Raw genomic sequence first — 15,574 nt, 5'->3', positions numbered from 1 at the left:
TTCAAGGAATTCATGGAAAAGACTCTGACAAGTACAGGTTTCTGGTAACTGTACTGCTGAACTGAATGAATAAGCATTTTCAGAACTCTAATGAAAAACTGATGAACTCATAAAAGTGCTAACAAAAGATCAAGATGAAAAAAAATTTAATTACATGGGACTGAGTGAACTGATGAGGATGATTATAATTTTTGTGACTTTCTGTTTGAATTAAAAAAAGAAAAAAAATCCCACAAGGACTCAGAGGCAAAGAATATACAAATCAATTTTCACTGCAAAGTAAAGGAGCTGTTACAGTGGAGGATTACTGGACTGAATGTCAATATTATGACATAGTATGAGTGTGTTTCGTGTTTGGTAATTGCAATCATTGTTGCTTTTGTTGTGGTCATCCATTTACAATGCTTGGTGTCAGTCTATTTATCTCTTGTAAAAATAAAATACAGTGTGTGTGTGTGAAAAAAAAATCAGACTAAGTAAGTATAGTTACAGGAGCTCAACTTCACTGGTCATCAAGGAAATGTAAATTAAAACCACAATATGATGATTCCACAAAAGATAAACATCACTAACACAGGCGAGGACGTGGAGCAACTGGAACGCTCATGCTTTGCTGGAGGAAGGTAAACTGGTACAATCACTTTGCAAAATTCTTGGGCAATATCTACCGAAGCTGAACACAGGCCACCCTAGGACCCAGCAATTCCCTTCCAAGGTATACACCCAACAGAAATGCACCCATTTGCTCACCAGGAGACAGGCACTGAATGATCATAGCGGCACTCTTTACAACAGTCGAAAGCTGGAACCTACCCAAATGGCCATCCACAGTAGAAAGGATATTCACACAATGGAGTACTTACAGCAACGAGAACGAATGAACTACTGCTAAGCACAAGGCAACAATCTCAAACATGATGTTGAAGCCAGACACGCAGTGAATGATTCCACGTACATGAAGTTCAGAAACAGGCAAAATCATCTGCGGTGATGGAATATGGGATAGTGGTTATCTGGTTTGGGGGCATCAGGGACCAGAAGGGGCACGAGGGGAGCTTCTGAGGTGCTTGGAATGTTCTGCTCTACACTCAGGTGCTGGATTCTATTCAGTTTGTGAAGAATGTACAAATTGGATTACGATTTGTCCATTTTTCCTTAGGTATGTTAAACTTTTTAGAGTCTTTTTTTTTTTTTTAATAAATTTATTTATTTATTTATATTTTGGGTGTGTTGGGTCTTCATTTCTGTGCACGGGCCTTCTCCAGTTCCGGCGAGCGGGGGCCACTCTTCATCGCGGTGCGCGGGCCTCTCACTATCGCGGCCTCTCTTGTTGCGGAGCACAGGCTCCAGACGTGCAGGCTCAGTAGTCGTGGCTCACGGGCCCAGCCGCTCCGCGGCATGTGGGATCTTCCCAGACCAGGGCTCGAACCTGTGTCCCTGCATTGGCAGGCAGATTCTCAACCACTGCGCCACCAGGGAAGCCCTAGAGTCTTTTTTTTTTTTTCCCCATGTTTCATTTTAGAGTTTTATTTTGGTTGCCTGGGGACTTTAAAAAAAATTCTGTGTCTTTTTCATCCCAGTCACATATATATATCCTGAGATTACAAAAAGAAGTTAAACTTTTTAGAGTTTTTTAAAGAAGACTCTTGTTGGGGGTAAAAAAGAGTTTTTTGGGGGAAAAACCTGGCCTGAGGATGAAGGTTTGAGATTCATCCAACCTGAAGCCACAAGGAGCCCCTTGAGGGGTGCTGGGCTGTGATTCTCTGCTCTCATACCTTTTCTCCCCCTGGACCGAGATCCCGAAGGACAGGGGCTGGGTCTAATTCATGTTTGTAGAAACATTTGGAAAACACTGCATGAAGGTTATGTAACAGATGTTTGTTGAATGAATAACTGAATGTATGGAAGGAATCCCTGCAGATGTAGAGGCTCTAGAGATAGAGGACAGTTGTGGACGTTGCATCCGAGAGCCCAGCGTCGTGACCTTCAGTTTCAGCATTGCTGGGTTTCTCCATATGAAAACTGAGGATGATAATTCTCTCCCCATCTCTGCCCTAGACAGTTGTTGGGACAATCAAATGAAATCATTCAAAGAAAGCAGGAAGCCCTTGAGCACACTGATGTGCCTCATTGGCTTCCACATCCATAGATGCAGCTATTGCAGAAGTTTATTCTACTCTCCTTCAATGTAATCACAGTTTCATAATACCATCTGGTGGGAAATGCCTATTATAGATGCCTTCTGCCATTGAATGGAAGCAAGCTTTTTGGACCATGCTGATTTCAGGTGGCAAGAAGGTATCATCGGAGCTATGAGCTGCCAGAAAGACTCTCATCCACTAGAAGACATGCCTCCCAGGTCATTCCTATACTTTGCTATCAAATGTCTCCTCGCCTGTTTGGGCAGCTTTATTCATAACAGACAAAGATTGGAAACAACCCAAATGCCTATCAAAAGGAGAATGGATAAACAAGTTGTGCTCTACACATATAATGGAGTATTACTCAGCCAAAAGGAAAATACAAAGAACAAACTACTGCTATGTGCACTGATATGGACAAATCTTATCACTATAAGAAGTGAAATAAATCAGGAATTAATGAGAGAAAGTCATGTCCTTTGCCTGAAGCTACTGAGTTTAAAAGGCTAAGCTTTATTCCTCCTGCAATTTTAGAGTTTAATAGTTCTGTACCCACTCGTGGGTCTCACATGCAGAGAACGAGACCCCTCCATGTCTGTATCATCAATTACCAATGGTAAGGAGAGGCTCAGCCAATAGCCTGGGCTGCATTTGGGTCCCCATCCTTCCCTTCCCCTATGGGAAGGGCACACCAGTATAGGAATGTTAAAAAAAATGCTTTGTACCCTCCTACACTGTTGGTAGGAATGTAAATTGGTGCATCCACTATGTAGAACAGTAAGGAGGCTCCTTAAAAAACTAAAAATAGAGTTACCATATGATCCAGCAATCTTATTCCTGGGCATATATTCAGAAAAAACAAAAACTCTAATTCAAAAAGATACAAGCACATAAAAATGAATGAAATAATGCCATTTGCAGCAACATGGATGGACCTAGAGATTATCCTACTAAGTGAAGTAAGTCAGAAAGAGAAAGACAAGTACCATATGATATCACTTATATGTGGAATCTAAAATATGACACAAATGAACTTATTTACGAAATAGAAGCAGATTCACAGACATAGAAAACAAATTTATGGTTACCAAAGGGGAAAGGGGGTGGGGGAGGGATAAATTAGGAATTTGGGATTAGCGGATACACACTACTGTATATAAAACAGATAACCAACAAGGACCTACTATATAGCACAGGGAACTATATTCAACATCTTGTAATAACGTATAATGGAAAAGAATCTGAAAAAGAATATATATGTATGTATAAATGAATCACTTTGCTGTACACCTGAAACCCTGTAAATCAGCTATACTTCAAAAAAAAAAAAAAGCCTTGTTTCACATAAGTAGGACATCACCAGGGTCTCACCAACCAGGGCATTTATTGCTAATATATACATCTCCACAGTGAGATCCCTGGACATAACATTTTGAGCACATCTCCTGCTATTTGTAAGATGACATTCCCAGGAATATTGGTGACTTGATGGGTGACTAAAACACACTCTTTTTCATCAGAGGCAGTTAGGGGAGTTATTTGGGGCACAGACTACAGTCAAACTGCCTGGAGTGGAATCTAGCTCTGCCACGTACAGGCTGCTTGACCTTGGACATATTGCTTAGTTCTTCTGTCTCAATAAAGTGGGAATAATAGCAGTACCTACCTCATAGGGCTACTGTCAAGGTTAAATGAGTTAATATATGAAAAGCACTTGGAATTGCCTAGCGCAGCGTATATATTATGAAGCGGTTTTTTCTCACCTCTTCCTCCCCTCCTCCTCTTCTTTCTCCCCATCCCCCTCCCCTCCCCTCCTTCTTCCTCTTCCTTCTCCAATTATTTATTATCATCATCATCATTATGATATAATTACTGGGTTTTTTTCCTGTAAAACGGAGTCTTGGAGCCTCACATTGTAGCTGCCTGCCAGGGACGGTCAGAAGGTGCAGTCACTGCAAATGATGAAGACATTTGTGACTCAGCTGTGGTTTGCTGGCTGCACGGTGGGGAGAGCTGAGCCTTGGCAAACTATTCTCTTGTATGAGGTCTGACCCTCAGGGGTTGAGGCTGAGCTCCTAACCAATAAACGGGAGCGTGTTCGTGAATGTCACCTCAGAGCTCTGTCCCCCAGGCAGTGGGGGGTAGGACGGCGTACACATAAACTGACCATGTGCCTTGGTTCAGACTATTCTGGGAATTTCCCTGATGCCTCTGCCATCACCACCTCAACCTGAAGGTAATTACCCCCTTAACATTTTGGTGAAATCTCCTTTTCTACACGTAATCAGTTATGCTTAGGTTTACACTAGGTTTACAGTTACCTGTGCCCAAGCCCACCTCTCAGCCTGGACTGCAGCCCCCTGAGGCCACTGGGCTCCTCTCACTCACCTCTGTATCCCGACCTTTGCACAATGTCAGTGCTCCAGAAATGCTGGCTTCCTTACTGAGTTGCATTGAACTTGACTTTGGGAAGTTCCTTCAGCACTCCCAGAACCCTCTTCTGAATCAGGCAATCTGGGTCCTTTATGGGTGGATGTGACTCCAGGAAAACACAGAAAGTAATTCTAAGCTAAGTTTGGTGAATGAACCGAGCGATGCCAATTCCGTCCTATAAATAAATTTACAAGACTGGTTTTCTTGCGCGGCTAATAAGCCAGGTCTAGCTGCCATTCCGCTAGAAGCGTTCCCAAAATGCCTTGAGCAGGGCCTTTAGAACCAGCGGGTGGAGTCCCCAAGACCAAGGCTGCTCTGGACCCAGCGGGTGTTCCTGCGTGGGGCTGTAATGCTCAGATTGGCCACTAGAGGGGGGACGCGTTCCAGACCCCATAGGAGCCTCGCAACTGCTCCAAGAACTTTATAAAGCCCGGCGGCCAGAGCAGCTGCAGTTCACAGCTCAGACAGTACCTCGCAGAGCCGCTGGTGCCTCCACAGAACATCTCCCGAGTGCTGCCCAAGGCTGACCGAGGCGGGGCACCAAGACAGGGACTCCCACTTGGGCACAAGGTTGAGTCTTGCCTCCTGACCTCATCCTCCTGGAGAAGTGACCCCCGAGACCCCAGGCACGGTGCAGCCTCTTTCTATGACTCCATCTGGATTTGGCTGGCAGTGGGAACGAGCTCTGAGGGGCTGCCTGGGTCTCAGGGTGGTGGCAGCAGCCAGCTCTCCAGCCACCATGGCAAATGCCAGGAACTGAGAGGACGGTCTCTGCAGCCTCACTGGGGGCCCTCAGGTGAGTCTTGGTGCTGACTCTGTCCTAGCACCTGGGCATAGCTTCCTAAAGGCAGCCAGGGGACACAGGGCGCTGGGTTTGAGCATCCCCAGGCTGTGGAGCATGGAGGTGCTAGTGCTGGGTGGGAAAGTCCTAGCTGTCAGCCTGGGGGATCTGCTGGGCCCTCATCCAGCTGCCTGGGCTGGTGGGTGTGAGCCCGCATTTGGGAGCCAGAGGAAGCGATTGCTTTAGTGGCAACTCTGCCAGGCTCATGTCACAGCTGCAGAGCCTATTCAGGGAGCAGATGGGACAGGTGACAGGCCCTTTACGTGTGTGTGCGTGCCTGCAGGTGTGTCCAGTGGTGGAATGTATGAAGGCAGAGCTTATTTATAAACCATCTGTGCCTCTCCAGCTCTGGGTTATGATTTAGATGAACTAAGTACCGTTAGAGGAGAAAAGGGCTTAAAACCGACTTAGCAATTCTGTCTCCAGAGAGGGCCACAGTCAGGGTCATCTCTATTTAGTTTTGATGCGTTACGAGCCCTGTAGAGTTAGGTGCTGGAACCCAGCAAGGCTTGGGCCACCCCCGCAGCAGGAAGAATTGATTGTGTCCTGCTGCTGCCCAGAGGGGGCTTTTAGCATCAGGCTCCAGCTCTCAGCTCTGGTCTGCATTCGTGGTTGCCTTTCGCACAGGGATCCAAATGGCATTGTTTCTGGGACTGGCTAGGCGGGAGGGTGGCCTCAGGAGCCCAGGGACCCCTGTACCTGGCTGCTTGGCAGGGTCAGAAGATGCTGAGGGGCTGTTGGTTCTCACCAGACTCCACCCCCGACTCCCTGCATGCCCCTGTCCATACAGCCCTCCCACATGCCCTGTCCCACACGAGGCTTGCTGGGACCAAGTGGCTAGCAGATGTGCTCTTCCCATCACAGAGGCGATGGCCTGAGGCTGAACGAGCTCAGCTGATTGGGCCAAGTTCCCCAGAGACAAGAAGCGGAGCCGGGATGGGACCCCGTGTCCTCTGAGCCCGCACTCCCCACAGGTCCCTTTGGTGTCTCCACCCTGCCCGTGTTTCTGTGGCCCTGGTCCCCTACCTTCCAGCTCTCTTGGCTCCAGGTCACCTAACCTGGCCCTCTTCACTGCATCACTTTGGGCCCGAAAGGGGGCCACCAAAAGGGACTGACACATGCTTCCTGGACAGAGCAACTTGGCGCTAAGCCAGTGACCCGGGTGGGAAGCCTCACCCTCTCTGACACCCATCGGTTCTTCCCCTCTGGGCCTCGGTTGGCTTATCTTTAGAATGGGAATATGACAGATCGATGCCACCTGCCTCCCTCACAGGGCTCCTGGGAAGCAGAGAGATCCTAAAGGCAAAGGGTCTGTACTTGGGGGGGCCGCATGCACACGGGTGTGGGGCTGGGAGGTATTGCTGTGTCGTCACCGCACTTGGCAATTAGTTGCACAGGCTCGGCCCAAAGGCTATAAGACCAATGCCGGGAAGGTCCAAATTCCTGCCCCCCATTCCCCAAGAAAGAAAAGCAGCCCCAGATAAAACCTGGGGCAGACAGAACATTCTTAGGTTTCATTCCCAAGTAGCAAACATTAGCAGCGCCGGCTGAGCACTTGCAATCTCATGGCGCTGGCATCTGGCCTCCAGCTCAGCCCCTTTCCCCAGCAGGCTCCCAGGGCTCCTGCTCCACCAGCTGAGGGGTCGGGAGGGGCCGTCCTACAGACACGTTCCAGATAATGCGCTGGGCATTCCAGCTGTGATCCAGGAGCTGATGGGCAGAGAGGGAAGCTGGTGCAAGCCCGGCTCCACACCTCCAGCCCTGGTTCTCGGAGACCCCACGGGCTCTGGACGGCAGCTGCTGTTGCCTTTGGCAGAGAGGGGGTTCTCTCTCTCAGAGGAGATACCGGCCTCCTGCTTTGCAGCTCCCCAGGACTGAGGCCAGAGGGCGGGGTGCCGCATGAGCGCTGTGAAACGAGGGAGGGTCCCCTGTAGCTTAGCAGCAGTGGAGCTACCCAGGGCCGCACCTAGAGGCCCTCCCTGGGTGGAGGGCTTAGACGGAGGGCCAGCGTCAGGAGACTCGCAAACTGGGCACAACTGCAGCCCGGAGAAGCGGGGCCGGGAGCTGTCTCTCCAGGAACCCCGGAGGGCAGGCAAGAGAGACGCTGGCAGGGCTGCGGGCTCCCCTCCACCCTTCCCTCCCACTGGCTGGAGGAAAGGCCCGCAGGGCCTGGGAACACCCTGAGTGTGTGTGCCTGCGTGTGTGTGTGCATGCGTGACCATGTGTGCGGGGCAGACGGCATCTCATTAGTTGAAGTCAAGAGCAGAAGGCCCAGCCATCCCTCCTGGGCCAGCGGAAGGACAGGGGGATGGCAACTGGCCAGCTCTGGCCTCCTCTCAGCCCTGAGGTCAGAGGTCTCTGGAGAGAAAAGTCAGGTTGTGAAAATAGGGGATTTGCGTTTGCTGTGCCTGGCAGGGGGGTCTGGCCATTGTCCCTATTTACTGGAACAGGGTGGGTGCCTCCTTTCCCTTCAGTCAGTGGCCACTGTCCCCCCACTGCCACCTGCCAGGCCCTGTCCCCTTCTCACAGCGGTAGACGCCTGGCCAGGCTCTCTGGGCCTCAGGGTTGAGTTGGCTTCATGCTGGGCCTGGGACCCATCCATCCTCCCCGGGGGCTTTTATCTTCCAAAGAATTCACTTTTTAAAAGTGGATTTTGGCGTTCAATATCCAGATAGTCAAAGAGCATCAGAACCGAAAGTCAACATAAATCAATGGCTAGAACTGAGCAGAAAGTGGAGAGTCATTTGCAAAATCACCGAGCGTATATGTGGGAAAAGGATATTGAGTATTTTATGTAAATAAATACTTTGTGGTCTGGTTCCGCAAATGATTTCTTCTTATTACACAAAGAATGCAAACGTATCATAGAAAACCCAGAAAATCCAGCAAACAAAAATAAGCACAAATCCCCACAATCCCAGCCAGAGTCCTGTAATACACGTCTCACCCAGGGAAACCCAGAACATCTCTGAATATCATCTTTCCCGTCACATACTTGGGACATGTGTAGATATTACAAAATGGGATCACATTGTGCACACTTGTGCAAACGGGGCGGGTTCATTTCAAATAGCATACACAGCATTTCCCCATGTTGATGGGACATTCTTGGAATTCCATGGGGTCCCCTCCAAGCCCCAGCGATCCAGCCTCAGGAGGCCATCGGACACCAGGGCCCTCCCCAGTCTAAGGCTGCCCAGACCTTAGTGTCTGGGGGACCTCACCGAGGCCACCTGCCCCTTGGGCTCCCATGGGGGTGAATCCCTGCTATGGTCCCCTGAACCCAGCCCTTCTGACCATGCCAGCCCGGCCAGGTTTGGGAGCAGTTCTGGTCTTAGCTGTGTTGGCTGGTGGTCCCTGTACCCCATTTTATGTCTAGTTTCCCCCCATTTCCAACACAGAGCAGGAGCCCAAGTCTCCCTGATGTGCCCAGGGCTCCAGAATCTTGGAAACTACTCTGCTTGGGTCAAGAGGGTTGGCTCCCCCCAGCCCCACCCAGCGTGGCCCTCGGTGCCCCCCAGCGCAGGGCTCCAGCCCCACCCAGACCTATGAAAGGGAGGGGTTGGATCCCATGGTCAGAAAGGTCCAAAGGGCCTTGGCCTCCCCAAGCCAAGGAAGTTGAGGAGGGGAATTGGGGTCCGAAGGATCCGGTGGCTGCTGCCTGCTCATGAGGGACGTTCCCAGCGTTCAGGCTCAGGGTCACCGCTCATCTGTGTCTCCACCTACAGCTTATGCCCTTTCTCTCCCCCCTGCGTCCTCCCTTCCTCTCCTGCTGCTGCTGCAGGACGCGATGGAGAACAAAGCCATGTACCTGCACGCCACCGTGAGCGACCGTGACTCTGGCTCCATCTTTGAGGAGCCCTTTGATGGCAGGAGCCTGTCCAAGCTGAACCTGTGTGAGGACGGTGAGTGCCTCTGGCTCGGTCTTAGGCGCGAGATCGGCCCTGCCCCCTCCACCCGATCCTGGCATTGCCCCAGGGTGCTGGTGACGACCTCCCCCTCACTCACACACACACATAATACTGCATAGGTTGAAATGCGTGCTCGGAAAGGTCTTTTCTCATTCATGCATCTCAGCACACCTGTGTGACCAGCAAGATGAGACGCATTTTACAGATGAGCTAGCGGAAACTGAGAAAAGCATTAAGCATTACACAGCTCGTCGGTGATAGAGCGGCCCCAGCATTGAGTCTCCTGACTCCTAGGGCAGTCCTTTTGCCTCTCTGCCATCCTCTCCTATGGGTGAGGCTGGGGTCACGCAAAAGGCAACTGAACCAAGAAGCCCAGACCCTCTCGGGCGACGAACCTCCAATGCACTTCCTAAAGCGTTTGCAAGGAAGGAAGGCACCTCTCCAGGTGCCCATCCTCCCCTGGGACTGAGGCCTCAGGTCATGGCACAGGAAGGGGCCCCATCCTAGTGACCCAGACCGCACTGCACCTTTGTGGGCTGGTTATTTGCTAAAACTCTGGAGATTCAACAGATGCAGATTCCTCTAGAGGAGCTCAGAGCACCTTGCTAACAGCCAACTCCTGTGCATCCAGCACAGAGCTCGATACTTAGTAGGTGCTTAATAAATGCTTATTGCCTGAACGAATACATTCCTCTTTGCAGTGAGTATAGGAGATGAGAGCTTCATCCCCACTTCAAAGATGAGTAGAAGGAAACCCACAGGAGAGTTTTGTAAAAACTGATGGTCAATGAGATGGAAACAGGCTGCCTTAGGGTTCTCCAGAGAAACAGAAGCACGAGGGTGTCTATACACACAAAGAGACTGATTATGAGGAATTGACTCACATGGTTATGGAGGCTGAGAAGTCCCACGATCTGCTGTCTATAGAGTGGAGACCCAGGGAAGCTGGTGGTATGGTTCAGTCCGAGTCAGAAGGCCTGAGAACCAGAGAAGCCAATGGTGTAGATCACAGTCTGAGGGCTGGAGAGGATGAGATATGTCCCAGCTCCAGCCATCAGGCAGGAAGCAAAAAGTGAATTCCCCCACCTTTTGTGCTACTCAGGCCCTCAACTGATTAGATGAGACCCACCCACATTGGGGAGGACAATCTGCTCTACTGATTCCACCAATTTAAAAGCTAATCTCATCCAGAACACCCTCATGGACACCCAGAAATTATGTTTAATCTGGTTACCCTATGGCCAACCAAGTTGACATATAAAATTAACCATCCCAGATGCCTTTATTCAACCTTTTCCTCAAGCACCATGTTTCACTGTGGTCCACTCTGCCAACTGCCTTTGTCTTGAAATTACTCAAAATTAGAAATGACTCCCCCTCATTCAACCCCATCTTTCCTCCCATGAGGTGCTGAGTGTAGGAAGGGAAGTTGGGTGGCTCAGAAAGGCAGGGATTAGGGATTGTCTCAGGAGGGAGAGGAGACAGGAGATTTGGGCTCTTCACCTGCCCTAGTAAACTACCCACCGTCAGAGCCCTTCCTCTGAATTCCAGTCGACAACCACATTTTGAGGACCCACCATGTGTCAAGCTATGGGTTAGGTGCCAGAGATGCTCCAGAGAGAAATTAAACCATCCTTGCCCTCCAAGAGCTTCTGAACCCAGTGGGAGGGACTGGCATGGGGACAATTACCCACCATGTAAAGGAGGTAAAAATATGTGTGATTATTAAAGTCAAGCAGGGCGAAGCCTTTCTGGTAAAGGCCTTGAAGACTGAATACAATTTTGTAAGAGAAGAGGTAGTTGGGGAAAGGTATTACCAGCTGAGTTGCACCAGACAGGCCAGTGTTTCTGTTAAGTTAATGACACCTGGGAAGAGAGGAAGGCCCGCAGGGAGCTGGGTCACTACCAATGCTCAGCTCTTCCCCATCAGTACATCAGCAAAGCCAAGCTGGCTTTCACATCCTTCCTCCACCCTCTCTCCCCACTGGCCCATCAGTAAAGAGGCCTGATTTGGCAAGAAAGAACTGGGGTACATCTCAGAGGGGTAATTGCAGGACCACCAGGGCCATCCTGGGGTGCCAGTGGGGAAGGGCATGGCAGGGGGACCCCGGGGGTGGGGAGAGGCCTGGGGGAGTGTCATTGGGCCATGGTCCCCCCTTCTCTTGACCTCATCTTACCTCCCCTTTTCTGAACCTGAGATTTAAAAAAAGGCCATTTGGACCAGAAGGACTGAAAAATAACAGTAACCCCAGCCATGGGGAGATCTGGTCAGGGGGCAGTTTTAGAACCAGGCCAGCAAGTGTCCCAGGGGTCACCTGAGCCACAGCACCCCGTGAAGTGTGGACAGCAGAGGTCGGAAGATGTAGGCTGGAGGCTGACTCTTCCCTTCCCTGTCCCCCCGCCCCGGGGCATGTGACCTGATGGGCACGTCCCCTTTCTGGGCCTCAGTGTCTCCATCTCAGTGCTCCACAGGGGCAGAGGGGGTGTCTCTGAGCTCCCATCCAGTCCTAAAATTCTGTGCACAGAAACAGACTTGGATGTTGTATTTGCGGTGTGGTCCTTTTAAAACCTAAGTTGGAGCAAAGCCCAGCAAAGGCTCCCACGCTGAAGGGAATAAAAACCCAGGCGCTGACTGTGGCCAAGGAGGCTCTGACCCTCACAGTGACCTGCTGGCACGCTCTACCCGACGTACGCTGCCCCCAGACCCTCCAGGCGTCCCCCTGACCTCCTTCTGGTCTTTACTCAAATCTCACCTCTGTGTCAGGGCTTCCTGTCCTCCCCTGCACACCCATTTCCCTGCTTCTCTTTTTCCCTTTTCACCTAGTCCTAGTCTCCTCAACACACTATCATTTTCTTATTTATCATGTTTATCATTTACTCTCTGTTCCTCATGGGAAGAACATAGGCTGGACCAGCGCAGGCATCTCTGTTTTGTTCGTCAGTGTCTCCCAGCCTGGTGCACAGCAGGTGCTCCTAAGTATCAGTATTTGTTGACTGACTGAATGAGCGAACTAATGGCTGAGCAAACACAGGAGTCCTTGAAATCTAAAGGTGGCAAAAGAAATAAATTCTAAACCTGATTTCCACATCGTCTGGGTCTCCTCCACGCTTCATTCCTGGACGCCAGACATGGGGCCGGAGGTGGAGGGGCGGCCGTGAAGACCCCAGAAAGACTGGAGTATTGAGATGAAATCACCACCTAAAGGCTCCTAGGTTTCTGGTTTGACTTTTTTTCCCTTCCCTCTCATTTCTAAGAGGAAAATGGCGAGCTCCGACTTGGGAAAATTCAAGCCAGATTTGACCTGTTTCCCCGGCACTTTGCTGCTTTGATCCTCATCTCTGCAGAGTAACAGGAGAGGGGGGAAGGGGTGGGGCTGGTAGGGGCGGAGGGAGGTTGATGGGAAAGCAGAGGTGGACAGAGGTGGGGACCCTGCCAGCCAACCCCCCCGCCCTGCTCCGGGCCTTGAGTAAATGAAAGCAGTGTTGTCTGCTAGGCCTTGTAGGGGCTCCAAGTCCCTCCCAGGATTTTCCCCTTGAAAGCAGGGAGATGGGAGGCGAGGGGGTGCCTCCTCTTGGCCCTGGGGATCTTGGGATCAGGGAGAGCAAAGCTGCAAAACTGCAGCCTAGATATGGAGGTATGAATCAGGCCTTAACGCAGGTGGGACTTTAAAGACAGGGTGTAAACACGGTGTTATTTACAGGTCCCTCCCCACCCCCCTCCTCTGCTCTCCCCTCCCGTCGTCTTCTCTTCTCCTCCTACCTGCCCCCATCCCTTCCCTTCTGTTCATGCGCCGAGAAGGAAGCTGAGGGGCTATTACGCGCCCGCCATGACAGGCTACCCTGCCCCTCTCCCGCATGGTGCCACCCACATCCTTCCAGGCTCTCTCCCTCGCACCCCTGCTCCAGGGTGACACCTTTGGGACCTCTCCATCCTCTGCACCCCTTGGCTGGGCCACCTCTCAGGACCCCGCCGCCTCCTTCCTGTGTCTGAGCCCCGCTGTGGGTGGGAAGACGCCCAGGCAGGGGGCCTCCTCACCTCCCGGGCTCCAGCGGGGAAGAGCACCGGCTCCACCTGTGTGGCTGGAATTGCTGGGTGGGCTCGTGGCAGAACGCGACCTCCAAGGTCTTCCAAGAGCCAAGCCCCCTCTGACCTCAGGGCCCACCAACACCTCCCTTGGAGCAGAAACCCAAACGGGGGCTGTCTGGGCCTGCGACCCCTCCTCACCCCCTCTCCTCTGTGCCCCCCTCCCCCTCCCTGGTCCTGCCTTTCTCTTCCCGCCCGGACAGCTGAAGCCTCTGCAGTCTGGCGCCCAGAAGCGGAGGGCTGGGCGTGGGTGGTGTTCAGCCGGGCCTGACTCCTCCACGGCCCTCTCCAAGGGCCAGAGAGAGGTGTTAGTGTCAGAAAAATATTGCAGTCACGCTCACCCCGTGGCCTCGGGCCCTCCACCGCGCTCCCAGCATCATCCACCGGCCGCAAATGGGAGGCGCGCAGAGGTAATGAGTTACACATGCTCCTGGCCGCGCCCAACGCCTGCAAGCCAGGCCGCTTGCTGAGTTGAGGGCCTGAGCTCCCATTCCTGCGTCCCTGCCCCATAAAATTAAATTATTCTTCTAAGGGAGTCCCCGCATCTACTTTCTCATCCATCAAATCTCCCTGGTTCATCTGGCGTAGCTGAGGGCTGCCGGGCAGCTGCCCAAGGGTGGGAGTGGATTTCCTGGGAGGGTCTGGCTGGGGCCTCACAGAGGGTCCGGCCCTCTACAGGTTGGAGAATCCGGCACTGAAGCAGGAGAATAGCAGAGATGTTAACTCATGCGGTGCCGTGGTGTGCTCAGCTCCCCCAGCTCACTGGGGGCTGGTGGCCAGGAAGGATCCTGGATCTCTCGGGCCCCAGGGACTGTCCCTCCACAAGAGGGGGACAGCCCAGGGAGGTGCCAAGATGTTGAACTTTGGCAGGTCTGGGCTCGGCGCGGGGTGTCTTCTGTTGCCCCTCCATTCCCACCCGCTGCCACTCGCCGCTCTCTGCCTTGTGGGGAGGGGCCCTGGCAGGATGGGGAGGATGGAAGATGAGAGGTTGCGTGTTTATCCCCAGCTCCTGCCCTATGGGGTCACCTTGGGCCACTGTGTCCTTCCACCTGAGGTCACAGCCCCTTGTAAGCCACCCTCTCCGCTTGGGCTTTCTCCTTCTAGGCTCCAGTAACTGCTCCCCTCCTGGGCTCTGTAACCGAGGTGGTTACAGCCCAAGGACACCACTCTGGCCCTTGTGGGCATCTTACACCCTTGGCCACACCTTTGCATATATTCCCTTTATTAAATTCTATGACATTTCCTAATTTAAGTGGGCTGTCTGTTTCACTGAGGCCCTGACCCTCTCATCCTCAGTGTTCCCATCTGCAAAGTGGGAATAATGTTATTCAACTCACAGGACCCATGGGGGAATCAGGTGATATAACCCGAGTAGAGCACCTTGGACACAGTGCACCCTCGATACACACTGATTTCACCTCCCTGCCCTTTGGGGAGTCCCCTGCACATGTTGGGGAAATGGAGAAGGACAGGGGGAGACAGGGAGGTCAGGGACAGCTGCTGCCACCCAGGGTCTCCCAGGAAGCACCCACGCCACTTCTCAGAGGCCCCTGGCCTGGACAGTGTTTTTTTCTGTTGTTTTTTTAAAAAATTTATTATTTAATTAATTAATTTTTGGCTGCGTTGGGTCTTTGTTGCTGCGTGCGGGCTTTCTCTAGTTGCGGTGAGCGGGGGCTACTCTTGGTTGCGGTGCACGTGCTTCTCATTACAGTGACTTGTCTTTGTTGCGGAGCACGGGCTCTAGGCACGCGGGCTTCAGTAATTGTGGCTAGCGGGCTGTAGAGCACAGGCTCAGTAGTTGTGCTGCAAAGGCTTAGTTGCTCCACGGCATGTGGGATCTTCCCGGACCAGGGCTCGAACCTGTGTCCCCTGCATTGGCAGGCGGATTCCTAACCACTGCGCCACCAGGGAAGCCCCTGGACAGTGTTTTAAGGCTGGTTCCTCCTTCTGCTAAAGAAAGCAGAGTTTTGGTTAGTGGGCTTCCTCGTGAAGCCTAAAATACTAGAGGAAACCAAGCAAGTTCTTTTAGTCCTAATCCCCAAAGAGTACAATAGTATCTGTAAGAAATATTCTGGGTCCCGAGGGCACTTGGCTCGGTGGCAGGTGTGAGTCTGTCCACCCCCCGACCCCCATCAGAGACAGTAGGTCCCTGAGGTTGGCTACC

At 52.0% G+C, this 15,574-nt stretch overlaps 1 protein-coding gene across 1 annotated transcript in view; it reads left to right on the top strand.

The window, feature by feature from the left end:
* Positions 1-4,973: 4,973 nt before the first annotated feature.
* SCARA5 (scavenger receptor class A member 5) overlaps positions 4,974-15,574 on the top strand; it is a 117,750-nt gene continuing 107,149 nt past the window's right edge. The window contains exons 1-2 of the mRNA XM_082468929.1: positions 4,974-5,370; positions 9,200-9,320. Of these exons, the coding sequence (XP_082325055.1) occupies positions 9,206-9,320 (115 nt within the window). The 5' untranslated portion in view covers positions 4,974-5,370; positions 9,200-9,205. The remainder of the gene's footprint in view (positions 5,371-9,199; positions 9,321-15,574) is intronic.

Source organism: Balaenoptera physalus (genome assembly GCF_965194825.1).
Source record: "Balaenoptera physalus genome assembly, chromosome: 7".
NCBI classification, from domain to species: domain Eukaryota; kingdom Metazoa; phylum Chordata; class Mammalia; order Artiodactyla; family Balaenopteridae; genus Balaenoptera; species Balaenoptera physalus.
Note: the sequence above shows the minus strand (reverse complement) of the source record. Positions and strands in the feature narration are given on the sequence as shown.